At 45.8% G+C, this 16029-nt stretch overlaps 1 protein-coding gene across 1 annotated transcript in view; it reads left to right on the top strand.

The window, feature by feature from the left end:
• Window positions 1-15535, top strand: part of cnnm2b (cyclin and CBS domain divalent metal cation transport mediator 2b) — a 28344-nt gene extending 12809 nt beyond the window's left edge. Inside the window, exons 2-9 of the mRNA XM_062530789.1 lie at window positions 8331-8474; window positions 8888-9025; window positions 9936-10105; window positions 11004-11097; window positions 12065-12127; window positions 14456-14634; window positions 15230-15396; window positions 15496-15535. Of these exons, the coding sequence (XP_062386773.1) occupies window positions 8331-8474; window positions 8888-9025; window positions 9936-10105; window positions 11004-11097; window positions 12065-12127; window positions 14456-14634; window positions 15230-15396; window positions 15496-15535 (995 nt within the window). The remainder of the gene's footprint in view (window positions 1-8330; window positions 8475-8887; window positions 9026-9935; window positions 10106-11003; window positions 11098-12064; window positions 12128-14455; window positions 14635-15229; window positions 15397-15495) is intronic.
• The last annotated feature ends 494 nt before the right edge of the window (window positions 15536-16029 follow it).

The following is a 16029-nucleotide window of genomic DNA, read 5'->3' as shown; positions in this document are numbered from 1 at the left end:
GGCATTGTATTACAATACTGTAATAAGTTTATCTTTTGTTGCACAAAGGATTATTAGAAAATGGGGTATTGTTAGTGTTTATACGAAAATATTTTCATGCCTGCTGTATTAGTAGGAAATAAGTCAGTACTTTGTAATTAGTAAATTTGTATTACGCAATTTGGATTAACCAGGATTAACTTCTTGGCTTGTAAATCGAATCAAGTGTGTGATGATATATTAGGCCAGAGGGGGTATCTTTTTCATGAAGCTACAACTGTGATGCTGATGATTTCAGTTTCTAGGCTCAGTTTCATTAGATGCATCCCTTTTTTCTGATGTTTCTAGGTTTTGTCATTTTCAAGTCTGACTAGTGAGGTGTGGAGCTAAATGTGTTGTGCACTTGTTTCTGTTTTTGTGTTTTGATTTCTGTCATCGTATCTCCTTATCGGTCTACAGGGCAAAGCAGGTGAATTATCTAACTATCGAGAGCCAGTTGTGTCTGTTATTGTATCTATGCATCTGGCATGGTCATGGTCATGACATGGATTTTTAAAAAAATAGATAGCTATCTTAAAAGAACAGGATAGTTTACTGACTACTAATGGTTGACCGTCGGTAATAGTTATGGAACAAAAAATATTTTTTTCTCAATTTTACAGTCATGGCCATGGCCAACATCCAGACTTCTCAGACATAACAAATACCACATACTAACTACCATGTATCATAATATGTTCCCCCCTCTCTTTGTGTCCTGGAACACTTGACTTGTTTCTTTACCGTGCTGTTGTAAGCAACGCAGTCCAAATTCAGATATAACTGCAAACTTGATGCTGATGAGAAGGACTGATGTTTGTTTGTTTTGTTTTGTTTTTTTGTTTTTTTTTCTGCAACATCTCCTCAGTTCTCTTCCAGCAGATTGTAGGCATAGACCACATGGAGCTTTGTAGTTTCAAAATGAATTGTGAAAACAACAACAACAACAACAACAACAACCGGAAACCCTTATCAAAGTGTCAAATTCAGACCTGGTCCCCCACTCCATCTGTCGCTTCAGCAATCTGTGTAAAGTCAGCTCGACATCCCTGCCCCTCTCACCCGCAGTACCCTCAGCTCAATCCTCTGCCACTTCTCCTCCTCGTGCAGCTCTCGCCACTCACCCTCCCGAGTCATGAATGTACTTTCTCTCTCTCTCTCTCTCTCTCTCTCTCTCTCTCTCTCTCTCTCTCTCTCTACCCCCTCCTCCCTGGCATCGCGTTCCTTCACTCCTCCTCCTCCCTACCTCCCCCACCCTCTCTGCCTTCTTCTACCCAGCCCCCTGGCCCCCCCGGCCCCCCTCCCCTGCATTGTGCTCTCGCCTGCTTCCTTCAGTGTTGTAAATTACAAGCGACACCAACCAGAGTCTAATGCCTTACCATGGAAGCCGTCCAGCTTGAACTTTTTTTCCCCCTCCTAGCCTCTTTCTTTTTTTTCTTCTTCTTTTTTTGGAAAGCCGTGGCCTAGCATCATTGATTACACCCAGTTAGAGTGTCCACCCCCCCCCCCCCCCGCCCTCCTACACCACCCCACACACACAAACACACACCACCTCCTGGTGTTGTTGTTAGTGGAGTGCTGATAGAAGCACACATAAGAGAGAAGGAGAGAGAGAGAGAGAGAGTTACAGTTATAGGGGTGACTTGGACCTGAAGCACACAGTGATTTACCCCAAAGACCAAAAACTTTGGATATGCAAACAATAATAATTATGACAGCAGCTTTAGAAAGTGACTGAATTCTGAAGAGGGGGCGCAATGTTTGAAATGTTGCAAACATTCCTGTCACTTCAAGCAGCATCTTGATACCACAGGTGGACATTTATGTTTTTTTTAACATAAAAAAACTTTCTTTCCTTCTTGCTCTTTCTGTCTTTGATTCTCTCTCTCTCTCTCTCTCTCTCTCTCTCTCTCTCTCTCTCTCTCTGCCTGTCTCTGACTTTCGCAAACATACTTCTATTCGCCAGATGCTTTGATAAAGCATCATAGCTTGACTTGGTGATTTGTGTTAATGAATGCATTCCTACAGCTCAGTACTACGTTTTTTTCCCCTTCACTGGTGCTTAGCTCTTTCTAGCTTTAAGGATTTCTGTCACCACTAATTGTTTTCACAGAGGTTTTAATTATGGTTTTGCAAAGCTGTAAACAACAAGGGCCAAGAATGTTTGTGGATAACATAGTGCACCTGCAACGGAGGTACTACATCTTGTCATACTATTACCAGAGGTTTTTCTTGTGGTTCGTTTGTGTGTGTGTGTGTGTGTGTGTGTGTGTGTGTGTGTGTGTGTGTGTGTGTGTGTGTGTGTGTGTGTGTGTGTGTGTCAATCTGGAAGCGGGTTTTTTTTTTGCAAAAGATACCAGCACAATATACATGACAGGTGCTGGAGTGGCCTTTGGGGACAAGAAAGCGCCTGTTACATTTCAGGAGATCTGACTCAAGGGACGCCTCCACACATTCAACCTACTATTTGTGGCTGTGATCAATTTTGTGTTCGGACAGCCAGGGCACTTATGTCCATGATCCAGAGTCCTTTATCTTAGTATATTTAAGAAAGTTTTGTTCAGTGGAGAGTCTCTCAATTCATTTTCACAAGCAACAGCCAACAGATGTCTGACTAAGATAGGGTACAGTGTGGTAACTGCCTTCAACATCCTTCGTGAAAGGTTAACAATAATTGCATTATTAATAATATAACACATCAATGGCATATATTTTTCATAATTTTCCTTTCTATGTGTAACACTGACATAAAATAGGTCTGTTAAACACCAGCAAAATAATCCTCTTAGACTTGCAAATAACACAACTGCCCCCGCAGGACATTGGCCCAGTTGTGAGTGAAGCTGTTCAATCTCAGTTTGGTCTCGGCGAAGAAACCTTAAAAAGAAAACCAATCCTGCGTCCCTCCTCCACTGAGTCCCTCCGCCTGCTGTGCTGTGTGAGCCTCTAGTGCAAGGAGGGAAAAGAATGCCGTCTCAGTCTGTGTGTCTCCGAGTGTAGCGCCTCAGACAGGGGGAGACCGAGGTCTTGTGACCGTCGACCTCCCTTCACCGATGGCCTCTTAACGATCAGGGGTCCGTAAGCGGCCTTAACCTGCCGCCGCCGTCCCAAGCAAAGCCATCATACTCGAAGGCGAAAGATTATTGAGGGTCAAACAGTCTGGTTCTGAACACGATTCTTCGTGGGAAGTGACTCCGACTTGAGAGAACTGCTATTAATTCATTCAAATTGTTTTATACTGTACATCCTGCTCTGTTTATTGGTTTAACGCTGTTTTCTTTAAGAAACCCGTCGGACAGCTTTGGAACTACTTTTGTGTCCGCTCATCTTCCCAGGGGTTTAATGGTTGTATATGATGGACATGTGATGGCTGTATGATGGACTGGAATTTCAGAAACTAAGATGGCATGCAGAATAATGGCTGTTTATTGTTGAAGTGAGTGACTGGGGGCACTCTTTAGATTTAGAATGAACAAGTGGATGATGTGTGACATCAATACCACAACATTAGAACAGACCTGTGGCATGATTGGTCTCATTTGCTTGAGACAAAATATACTCTAGATCAGTGTCCATGGAATGGCATGAAGGACAGATACACACACCTGTCTCTCCAACTAGCGACCTTGGCTATGAATTGTGGTGATCTGGGTAGGACGTCTTTGTAAAAATACACAAATCTATCTTTCACAACAAATAGCTTTCTAGTTAGTGTTCAACATCATGTCAAAAGGGTTAGCGTGCAAGCAAGCTTTTTATCAGTTCCAAATGTGCTGCTCGATGTGTCTATTTATTGTGTACTGCACCATTCTTCCTGTTACAATTTTAGGTTAGATTTTGAAGCTGGTATATGGTTAAAAACTAGGATGCCTTTAAGTTTAGGATTTTTTTGTTTACGCTACTCCGAAATGACTTAAAGAATCATTAAGGGTTGAAACAACAGAAGTTAATACTGTGGGAATAAGTGCAGATTAAAGCATGCAAACTGGACTTTTGATGATTATAAGACCTGCCAAATCATACGCTAAGACTGAGACTGTAATGAGGCATGTCAAATATTTCAACATTTGATGACCAAGTTGATCTCACAAAGTTAGTCGTGCCATTGCCGATATATCATTGTTTTAGACAAGAACGTATTTTCCATTTTCCATCATCATCATAAATATTACGTCATTATGGTTAGTGATGTAGTGTGCAATTCAGCTTTGTGAGAGGTTGTTGACATTTGAGCTGATCAGCCCATCAAAGTACACTTCTCCTTTGCATACTTCTGGAGCACCACGTAGATCGTTAGGAATTGTTTAGTCTGTTAATCTGTTTCCCATTTACAGATCCAGGTCTATGCACCGCACTGGGCTACCAGGGGACCCTGTGTTACTGAACTTGACTAAATGTGTATGGGATATGAATTGCGGACCGCTAGACAGAGTAGCGTAAAAAAAAGGGAGAAATACATTTTGCTGACCTACACACATTCTTTAAGCGTGCACCCATGCGTAAAAATAGCGCTAATTAAACAATTTAAAAAAGAAAGAAAAAAAATGGTGACTCAACAATTTCCCATCTCTCTGACGGAGCCACTTTGTTTTGCTGCACCCTACCCTACAAGAAGGGCCCGCTCGCTCGCGTGCCCATCACAGACAGATACCCTCCCGCAGCACTCTCCCGCACTATTTATAGGAAGGGGGGGGGGGGGGGGGGGGGGGGGGTGGAGGGTGGAGGGATGGGGGGGATTACGCTATGGAAAAATATGACGAACAGCATTCCATAAATAAAGCTGGGAATGGTGGAAAAGTGCGCGCTGCGGTCTCAGAAGGACCCATAATGCCTTTCTCAGGGCCCCACCACACTCCGCAGTGGACCCTGGCACCTCCCGAGCCTCTCGCGCAGGGACGGACGAGTCCACCCTTTGCGTGCAAGTACTAGTGTGCGCAATCGCTTAAACGACTAAAATCTTTCATTCAGCGAGAGAATGTGAGGTAGCGGCGGTAGGAAACGGGGCTGTGTTGCTGTGTATTTTTAGTGTGTTATGTAAAAAGAGATGTTTTGTAAACAAACAGTAGTGTAGAACAAACAGGAGTGTAGAGCGCGATGAGTGATAGGATGGATGAGATGGCCGTCTAGTCGTTTTCAGTGACCATGAATTCTCCTCAACCTTGAGTAACCTTTCTGCATTTTATTGGCCCAAAACCAGTATACTACCGGTAGTTGTTCATGTTAACAAACTGCCAAACTGTGAAAGATTTGCTCATATAATTTATGTTTTAGAGGAACCATGATAGGTAAGTATTTTTGTTGGCGAGCAGATCAGCTTAATTGAGTCTTGAATTACATTCTAAAAGCACAATGTGGTGCAGAAGTCTTTCGATGAAGTAGAGTTCGTGTGAACACTGAGGACAAGATTTCCTGGAAAGCAGAGTGGTTATTTTCTCATAAATCCTCCGCAAAGATATAACACATAAACAGAATGAATCACTGCTATTTCATCAGAGGTGGTTGTGTATGTGAACGAGTTCACCGAAGGACCTTGGAGAGCAGAACGGTCACTTTGTTGTAAATCCTTTCTCCTTTTCCACTTCTATCATGTCTGTCCATCAGCCCCCCCTCCCCCCCAACATCACTTCCCCCCCACCCCAACATCCTGCTGCGTCGTGTCCTCATGCTCCCACTCTGGAGGCGTCCCGGGACTCGTGCGGCGGGTCACACCCCCCGGCAGGGGACCGCTGGGGCCGGTGCCTCATCTTTCTCTCCTTCTCTCTCTCTCTCTCTCTCTCTCCCTCTCTCTCTCTCTCTCTCTCTCTCTCTCTCTCCGTCCTTCCCTATGTGACTCATCTTTCTCTCTCTTGCTCTCTGGGCTGCAACTCCTCTCTGTCTCTTCCTCTTTTTCTCTTTTACTCTCTCTCTCTCTCCGGAGCCTCTCAGAACTCCGCTGAGCCCTGACCGCCGCCCCCTCACACCAGCTCCCGCCGGGCCACGGGGGTCAGATCCCCCCCCACTCCCCTCCTTATCCCTTACCAGCAGCAGCAGCAACAGCAGCGTCCCAAAAGCCGAGAGAGAACGAACGCCACCGTTATAGCAGCCAAGGAGCTATGAATAAACAAAGCATGTTTGTCCTACCCATATTTAAGGAAGACATTAGTTGCCCTTCTCTTTTTTTTGCCGTCAAGCTGCCATCACTCTCTTTTTTTTGTGGGAAAGTGGAAAGTATGCAGTCATCACTGTGAGGGACAGCGAGACATACAGAAGGGGGGAAAAATGTGTGTGACAGACAGACAGGGAGAGGGAGGGAAAGAATGTGCTGGAATGTTTCGGATAAAACGAATGTAGACGTGGTAGCCTAAATCCCACGGCCTCTTACTTTCCTTTGGTGAAAGTGTAAACTCGAACGGTCAGATGTGCGGCTCGCTTTGGACTCCGCAGTTTGGCTTTCTGTGGGCAACTAGCAATGCACTGCTCACAAATTGCCCGTCCGATCAAAGGAGGGAAGCGTGTAAACACTTACAATTTTTGGTTCTCATCGCTTTTCAGGAGCTCGCTGATAAGTGGTCTTCAAAAGGGAAATATAAAACCATAAAGCCATTTCTGATGAGGAAACATATTTGTTTAATCCCCATTGAGTGGTCAAATATCTCTCTTTATGATTCAATACTCAAGGGACCTCGCTCAGAGTCGTAGAGAAAGAGATGGGGAGAGATGGAGAAAAATATGGAGGGAGAGAGAGAGGAAGAGAGATAGAGAAAGAGATGGGGAGAACAAGAGAGAGGATGAGATAGATGGAGGGAGAAAGAGAGAGATGGAGGGAGGGAGAGAGAAATTCCATGGAGTAAACATGTTTTCCTTGTCTGTTCTTGCGGCTCCTGTCCTATTCAGTAGCTGGTAATGGAGCCCCTCTCTGTTATTTACCCAGTCATGGGACCCCAGACGCCCCCCACCCCCCCCCCCCCCCCAAAAAAAAAGAAATTACTTGAGACCTCATCTCCTTTTCCGAGCAAAGACCCAAGAGGTGAACCTTTTAACTGGCAAGCTCATTAAGACCTTTTTTTTTCTTTGCCAATTATCATCATAGTAAGTGCTACTTAGAGTGACGTCACGTCTATCAAGAAACATACAGCAGCTAGCTGGCCGGCACAGTGTAAAGTGATGGTGTAGGGGTGGGGGGTGGGGGGTGGGGGCGGGGGGGTGTCTTCAAGGAATGCGTCGTCATTTACTGCATGTGTTCAGTGGACTCCGACAAAACATGGAGTCAGAGGCCATGTTGTGTCAGCTAGCTGGTAAACACTTCAGGGAATAGACATTAATCACGCCTCAGTGGCTGCTAATGTTAAGACTGTAATCACTGAGGCCGTAATGCTAAAGCCACCGTTATATTGTTGTTTTTGTAGTGAAACCTTCCTTTTGCATGCAAATGATCTATGGCTTCCATCATGAGGTGGAATAGAGCAAAATGTCAAAATGTAAAGTTACAGGGAAGTTATTTTTTAATTATGATTATTATTTATATTCTGTTCTGCAGTTTAAATGATCTATAGTCACCATGAGGTGGGATAGAGCAACATGTACAGTACAGTTTTGACAGACAGTTGTGTTTTTATTACTTTAAATCACTCGCAGGCCTCTTGCAATTATTAGATGGATCAGTAACGTGGACTCCTGTTCCTCTGTGCTGTCTCTGAAGCGGTGTAATATGACCTCAGTAATTATTATATTAGGAAACAGGTTCCTTTCAGAGAGAACACATGTGGTTCATACTAATAGGATGGCTTTGATTCTGAAATTCCTTTGTTGTCATAATTAACACTGGATATTCCTGGCATGCAATGACGATCTTATATCGAGAGAGAGAGAGAGAGAGAAAGAGAGAGAAGAGAGGGAGGGAGAGAGAGAGAATGTACTAATGCGTCGCGTCGTGGGCTTTCTAGGATCAAAACTCTGCCTATCTGCATTTTAACGAGCAGCTCTGAGACTATCAGAACACACAGCAGTTGCTTTAGAGTGGAAACTTCATCTCAGGCCTAATATTAGCCTCCCCCTCAGGAAAATTCCTTTTAAATGATCACAAGCTGAGAAAAGGCAAAGAATTTGTTTAGCATTTTGGTGGATCGTATGAGTTTCTCTCTCTCTCTCTCTCTCTCTCTCTCTCTCTCTGAAAACAAACACAAATCAATCCCAGATCTGAGAGTATTTTAGTCTGTCTCCAAACAAACAACAAACATCTCCACCTAGCCTCCAAGCAGCCAGTGTGGTAATCGACTACTCCACACATGTTCAGGAAATATGAGATTTCACAACATGATTTGTTTTTCCTACAGGTAAATCCCACCTGGCCATCGTCCAGCGAGTGAACAACGAAGGGGAGGGGGACCCGTTCTATGAAGTGTTGGGCATTGTCACCCTGGAGGATGTCATCGAAGAAATCATCAAGTCCGAGATATTGGACGAAACAGATTTGTACAGTATGTGTCTTGAATATGATACTCTCGGGCTCTTTTGTAGAACCTACTGTACAATCTTAAAGCAGTTCAGAGACATCTGGGGAGGGGGTTGAATGGTGCTTTTTTATGCATGGCCTCTTCATTAAATTGTGATCATGAGGAAGTGGACCAAATGGACTTGTGAATGAACAGAGGCCCCAGTGAAAACACTTGCTTGTTTGTTTTTGTTCAGTGTGATAGCCATTCCCAGTCGCCCATTCAGTATGTGATGCAACTTAACTCGACAGGCCTTGCTCTTTGAATCCTTTACTGTGTCAAGAGCGTAAATTTGCACATCCAAGAATTTTTGTTGTTGTGGTTTTAAAAAAAAAGTACCCCTACCACCCATCTCATTTCCTGTCCCCTCGCTGCCTTCCTTCATTTTCCCCCCACAGCTGACAACAAAACAAAAAAGAAAATTACCCATCGGGAAAGGAAGCAAGATTTCTCGGCCTTCAAGCACACCGACAATGAAATGAAGGTTAAAATATCACCTCAGCTTCTACTGGCTACTCTGCGTTTCCTAGCAACAGGTAAGTAGTGTGGCATGGTGGTGTGTGTGTTTTTTGTGTGTGTGTGTGTGTGTGTGTGTGTGTGTGTGTGTGTGTGTGTGTGTGTGTGTGTGTGTGTGTGTGTGTGTGTGTGTGTGTGTCTGCTTGACTTCCCCCAGTGTGGCCTGCACTGACGCCTGACTTTAGAGGTTAGCGGGAAAAGGAGGCACCAGGCAAGAGAGAGAAAGACGGAATGAACCATGTGAGAAAGAAAGAAAGAAAGAAAGAGTGGGGTGTGCCTGGTTGTTCTGGTTATTTTTTACCACCACTTAAAGAGTTCAACAGAACTTAATGCGATTCATACAGTATATTCCCCATGGGAGACATGGAAATCTCTCTAGTACCTCCACTACTATATCATGACCGGAGGCATACCCAGACTTGCCCCGCGACCTTTGACCCAGCTGCTTAGCTTCGATTAAACAGCCCCAATGCTATTAGGCAGTTTTCGGTTCAGGGTGGAACCTGATGCCAGTTGACACGCATCCTTCCCCCGAGCAGCTATGACGTGCAGCTTCCAGCAAATGACTTTAACTGAAACCAGTCAGTAGCAGGTATGACCCCCCCCCCCCACCCCCCCCCCACAGCCTATGCTAGATCCCAGGCAAGTAGAGTACAGTTCAAAATCATGGTGACTCAGAGATTGTTTGAAATAGTTTCTCTTTCTCTTGAATCTGGTTCTTGCACAGAGTTCACCATTTTAGAAGAGTTCACCATGTTAGTTCAGTCTTCCTATAAACCTCTTCCTTCATAGCTCCTTCATAGCTCGTTTTTGCGTCCACCTACTACGTTTGAGTTTTTTGTCCGCTTGTATCACTTATAGTCAGGGTGAAAGTCACTACTAGCGCACGCAGTCACGTAGCGGTTCTGTTTCATTCTTCACCGGTTGCAGAGGTGGAACCCTTCGGCCCGGCGCAGATGTCGGAGAAGATCCTGCTCCGGCTCCTGAAGCACCCGAACGTCATCCAGGAGCTCAAGTACAACGAGAAGAACAAGCGGGCCCCGGAGCACCAGCTCTTCCACCGCAACAAGCCCGTCGACTACTTTATCCTCATCCTGCAGGTTAGTAGCCTGGTCATACCAAACCCTCGTACTGTAATATCATACAGAAGGGTCCGGAATGCATCCTGAGAAATCAAGTTCAATGGGATCAGACCCCAGACCCTAATGGTGAAGGGAAATGAAAATTGAGCGGAAGCTTACGGAGGGCTATGCCAGGCTAGCAGGTTAGTAGTCTGAGTCATACCAAACCCTCGTACTAATATCATACAGAAGGGTTCCGGAATGCATCCTGAGAAATCGAGTTCAATGGGATCAGACCCAGACCTAATGGTGAAGGGAAATGAAAATTGAGCGGAAGCTTACGGAGGTGCTATGCCAGGCTAGCAGGTTAGTGGACGGGGGCCGAGGCCTGCCGAGGGCTGGCAGAGCTCCCTGAGCATGGAGAGGCGGGTGGCCGTGGTAGAGGGGGTAAGGAGCAGGATTGGGAGCTATTAAAGCAAAGTTAGGATTTTCGCAAGTCTGTTGAACAGCACACACAAGGGCCAGCAGAGTAAGATTTTCTCCCCTCTTGGTGCTAATAAGACAAAGTAGTGTTATGCTGCCGGAAAGAGAGAAATGCCCGATTCCTAAAGTGACATTTCAAGTAGCAATGTGAGCTTTTAGCTAGGCAGTTCTGACCTTGCATAATAACTGCTGTAAAATGTGTAAAACGACACTTAAGAAATAGTAGTACATCATTAAAGTATAAGAGTAAGACCTGTCTAGATATTTGTAGCTCTTTCTTGTCTCGTTTCGGTGTCGGTCAGTATAGGGTTTGTAAATTCTAGGACATTGAATCTATACGCACAGCGCATTCAGTAGTATGCATGTTCATACGAGAAGTGTACCGTAAGTGATGATGCAGTCGGTACTGTAGTTCTGCGAGCGCTGAGCTGATGATGTCATATTCACCCGCCAGGGGAAAGTCGAAGTGGAGGCTGGCAAAGAGGGGATGAAGTTCGAGGCCGGCGCTTTTTCCTCCTACGGATTGATGGCTCTCACAGCCAATCCAGGTAAGGCAGCAGGTCTCTGCACTTCATACTGTGTCCGCCTTGCTCAATGGTGTTTTTTTGCCCCCAACGCAACGGCACCTTCCAGGCAGCACAGCCTAAAAGGCACTACCTTTACCCTATTCCTAACCTTAACCCCCTCAACCCTCATCCTACCCCTAAACTGAGGGGAGGAGTGCCTTGAAGGCAGCGCTGCCTGGAAGGCACCATTGAGGGCAAATAATACCAAAGATCTTCCGCCTTTCTGTAACGCACGTTCATGTTGGACGACATTTCCTTTCCCTTACTGACCCCTTTTTATGGTGTTGATAAGAAGAGAGATGTTGAATAAGTGTGCCACAGTCTTTATGTATCTGCAGTCTTAGAGGAAAAGGAGGCAGCAGTAGGCTATTTTGCACTCACTGACTGTACTCAATTTGGACTTGGCTACATTCACAGTACCAAGAGTTGATGTCCAATCGTCTTATGGCAGGGCTTACGTGTCCATTCACAAAATTCCAGGCCCTCTCAGGGATCTTTGTAATAGGAGATAGGGGCCCTCTGCTGGCGAGGTTCAGGTACTGCGGTATCTGGCAGAAAACGCACATGGTTGGCACTAGATTTTCTTTGTATAGGTGTACATTCCGATGACATTTTGTGAAGATGTTTTTAATAAGTGGTCCTTGTTAGTCAATTCAGTGTGACACGTCAGCTCAGTAAACACAGTATCACATCAAGTATCATGATGTGTTTTAGAATGTTAGAGATGGAACATTCAAAAGAATATCATCGTTGAATTCTAGAATCGTACTTTCTTGATGAACGTGGGAATTTACTGGGAATGTTAGAATGGGAAGGATTCTCTGCTATAGGGAGGTGGATGGATACTGATGTCTGCCAGAAGTGTGTGATGTTCCCTCCTCTTGTGACGGTTCTCCCTTCTGCTCCCTCCCCTCTTGTCTCCCCTTGAACCTGTGCCCACTCTTCCCAGTTCCCCTCTCACTGTCTCGCTCCTTAATGGTCAGTAGAGCAGACTCCCTAGCTGGATCTCCAGGTACAGTAATATCATCCTGCTGTATCTTACTATGCGCATGTGTGCATGTGTGTGTGTGTGTGTGTGTGTGTGTGTGTGTGTGTGTGTGTGTGTGTGTGTGTATGTGTGCACTAGTATGCAGACTGTTTGCATGTGTGTGTGTGTGTGTGTGTGTGTGTGTGTGTGCACGAGTATGCAGACTGTTTGCATGTGTGTTTGAGAGAATAGTGTTGCATGCCCGCCTAAGAAGGCCAGCTGGCCGGTGGAAATATGCTGTGTCATATTTTTTTGGGTGTGTGCATGTGCATGCACTTTGCATACGTGTCCTTATTTGCATAAGTGTATGTGACCAGTAGTCATTATGTATCAATGTGTGAACCACTTTGGCCTGGCTAATACCCCCTTATATTACGGTTACGGTTATGTTACTTAGTAGACGCCTTTGTCCAAAGTAGTATTAAATGTACACTACAATGTAGACACTCTTGTGTCTAGCCCAATGTCTTTAGTCTTTCATTTTCAAGCGGAATATGGAAATATGGAAAGGCTAGAAAAGAAATAGAACCAAATGCATGACCAAAGTTATTCACTTGCACCGCTTGTAGATCTGACTGCTGGCTCTAGACTGATGTTTACGCCTGTAATGTAGCCATTCCCAATTCTAGAGTCAGTTCCAGATGCTAACTTCTTCACACTGTATCCACCTGATATCACTTGATGAATACAAGTACTGTAGATAGATAGATAGATAGATAGATACTTTATTGATCCCCAAGGGGGAAATTCAAGGTCCCAGCAGCTTAAGACACCACACACACAACATACACTACAATGTAACGTGCGTACCTAATATAAGTGCGAGTGGGGCAGCATATTCTATGTGCTATAGTCTATTCTATACTCGACCAAACAGAAGGTCTCTTTAGTCAGTGACACACACACCTCTAAGCTCCACACACTGACAGGGGAGCTACACCAGATGCGTAACTGAAGCGTTCCGTTCGCGACGCGTAAAATCCATTTTAGAAGATGGGTCTATTTTTTTCGAATGTACGCTCCACTGTCGCGTCTGGTGTAGCTACTTCCATTGACTACAGTGATAATTAACTGCTACGACCGACTGCAACATACGCGTCGCGAACGGAACGCTTCAGTTACGCGTCTGGTGTAGCTCCACTGTTGGTGGGGGCTCTGTTGCGGTCGGGTCCTTGGTGGCCCCTCGACTCGACTCGGCTCCTCCACCAAGTTCACATGCCTCCGCTGGGGCCCGGTGCTCTACACGGATGTCCAAACAGGGATTATATACATTCCAACCAAATTGTGGCATTAACACCACCTCGGGAGCCTTTAAACCGCGTGTGTGCGTGCGTGTGTGTGTGTATGTGTGTGTACGTGTCCGTATAAGTATGTTCTCATTTGAGTGTGTGAGTGTGTGTGTCTGTGTGTGTGTGTGTGTGTATGAGTGTGAGTGTGAGTGTGTGTGTGTTGTGTGTGTGTGTGTGTGTGTGTGTGTGTGTGTGTGTGTGTGTGTGTGTGTGTGAGTGAGTGTGTGCGCGCGCGCGCTTTCCCCCCTGCTCTTTAAGAAGTGGAAAACATAATCTGTCTTTAATTAAAAAGGAGCTAGTCTTCCCTTTGAGAGAACTAAGCCTTTTTTATCATTCCCTTACAACAGTAACTACTACAACCCACTTAAGTTTTTATTATGCTTTCACTGATTCTGTATGGACTACATACAAACAGCACAGTCCCACAAAAAATGAGTAGATCCTATGCTCTTCTGCAAACAACTGGTGCATCCACGGCAGAAGAGACAAGCTGATCAAACTGAGGGAAGATACCGGAGCAGCAAAGACGTTTTTGAAACTTATTTTTTTTTTAATGCAATGGTGCACAGCAAAAAACACGAACGTTTCGATGCTGATTACGTCTTCGTCAGAGCACAGTCAGTCCCACAATACAGAGGGTGCAAAGGACTGTTCAGGAACTACTAACGGCTCAATCTGTAATCGCCTGTATTGTGTCAGTGCGTGAGTGAGTGCGCCGCTAGTTCAGTAGGTGTTGGAGGGCTGGTCATTGCTGACCTGTGTTGTACAGAAATGACAAGAAACTCAAATGTGTTTACAGTATAAGAATGCTTGGGGGGGGACTTAACCGATGCTAATCTGTGCCTGTTCTCTCTCTCTCTCTCTCTCTCTCTCTCTCTCTCTCTCTCTCTCTCTCTCTCTCTCTCTCTCTCTCTCTCTCTCTCTCTCTCTCTCTCTCTCTCTCTCTCTCTCTCTCTCTCTCTCTCTCTCTCTCTCTCTCTCTCTCTCTCTCTGTGTATGTACATGTGTGTGTGTGTGTGTACAGAGAATAAGTCTCCTCCACGACCGTTTGCCTTAAACCACTCCGACTCCCTGAATCGCAACGAGCGGATCGACACCATCACACCCACACTGGGCAGTGGCAACAACCAGCTCAATGCCTTCCTGCAGATCTATGTGCCCGACTACTCCGTGCAAGCTGTCACGGACATACAGTACATCAAGGTACAGGACAAGACACTAACCGGGGCTGAATCGTATTGCCTAATGTTAGAGGCTAGTGCAATACAGGAAGTTACATCAGTGGTGTTGGTGCAGTGGCTAAGGATGGGCTAGCACGCAGTAACCTGTAAAGTTGTGAGTGCATTAGTGTACTTTCTTTGGTAAATTTTTGAGGGTTGTTTGCCAGCGGACAAATATGGTCTGGTAAACTCCGGTAAACTACTCCAGCTACTCTAGTTGACACACTTGGCATTCTCAACAATTGTTGTATAATTGTTTCTTCCATAAAATTCCATAAGATTCTACAGCACAATGTCCCATCATATATTGTCAAAACAAAACCATTACGTTAACTAGAAAAGCACTCAGAGAGACCTCCGCCAAGCGAAAACATAATCGCTAAGAAACACCAACAAACAGACAGACAAACAAACCCTGATGAAAACATAACCTCCTGACGGAGGTAATTACTGTTCATGGGTAACATCTCATTGTGGTTCTCTTAAGATCCCTGTTAGCTAGCTCTAGCTCTTTGATGAGCTAAACAATTTGAGCTGTTTCAGATATTAACAACACAAACGGAATGTTCCTGACACAGGTGACTCGGCAGCAGTACCAGAACGCTCTGATGGCCTCGCGCATGGACAAGACGCCCCACTCGTCGAGCACCGAGGGCGAGTACACGCGCATCGAACTGACTCTCAACGAGCTGCAGGACGGCCCGCTGGTGGCCGACGAGACCGCCTCGCTGCTGCAGCACCAGCAGCCGCCGGCAACGCAGACTCAGACTCAGACTCAGACACAGGCGGTAACGCAGACGCTAACGCAGACGCCGGCTCCTCAGCAGAACTGCGTGAGCCACAGCAAGCCCAATCACACGGCCCACAGCGAAGGGCCCATATAACCTCTCCAGGGGTGGAGGGGGGGGAGAGAGAGGGCAGAGAGACGAGAGGGGGAGGTGTGTGTGGGTGTGTGTGTGTGTGTTGTGGGGGGGTTGGCTAGAGTTTAGATGAAGCCCTCGTCCAATCCCCTCCCGGCGTTTGTCCACTCATGCCCAAGTATGCCCCTCCACCCCCCATCGGCCCCTCCACCCCCCATCTCAGCCTAGTGGTGGGTTGAAGCTGTGCCTAGAAACCACCCCATCTGAACCCATGCAAGACTATTCACAACAGTTGGACCCTGCTTTTTTGCGGACAGAGCGCCACTTGTCTGTCCGTGTCCATAGACACTCCACTCCCCCGTCCTGCATAACCCCCCCCCCCCCCGTCATCATTTTTTTAATAGCCACCCATTGGCCACAACTGTTCTCTGTTACGGTGGTTTGCATGAAGCTGTATGAAGTTGACAGTGAACTTCAAGAGAAAGGGGGAGGAAAGGAGCACTTGTTTTCAAATTCAG

This window comes from Sardina pilchardus, chromosome 1, assembly GCF_963854185.1.
Source record: "Sardina pilchardus chromosome 1, fSarPil1.1, whole genome shotgun sequence".
NCBI classification, from domain to species: Eukaryota; Metazoa; Chordata; class Actinopteri; order Clupeiformes; family Clupeidae; genus Sardina; species Sardina pilchardus.
The sequence above is the reverse complement of the archived record's forward strand: the minus strand, read 5'-3'. Positions and strand labels throughout refer to the sequence as shown.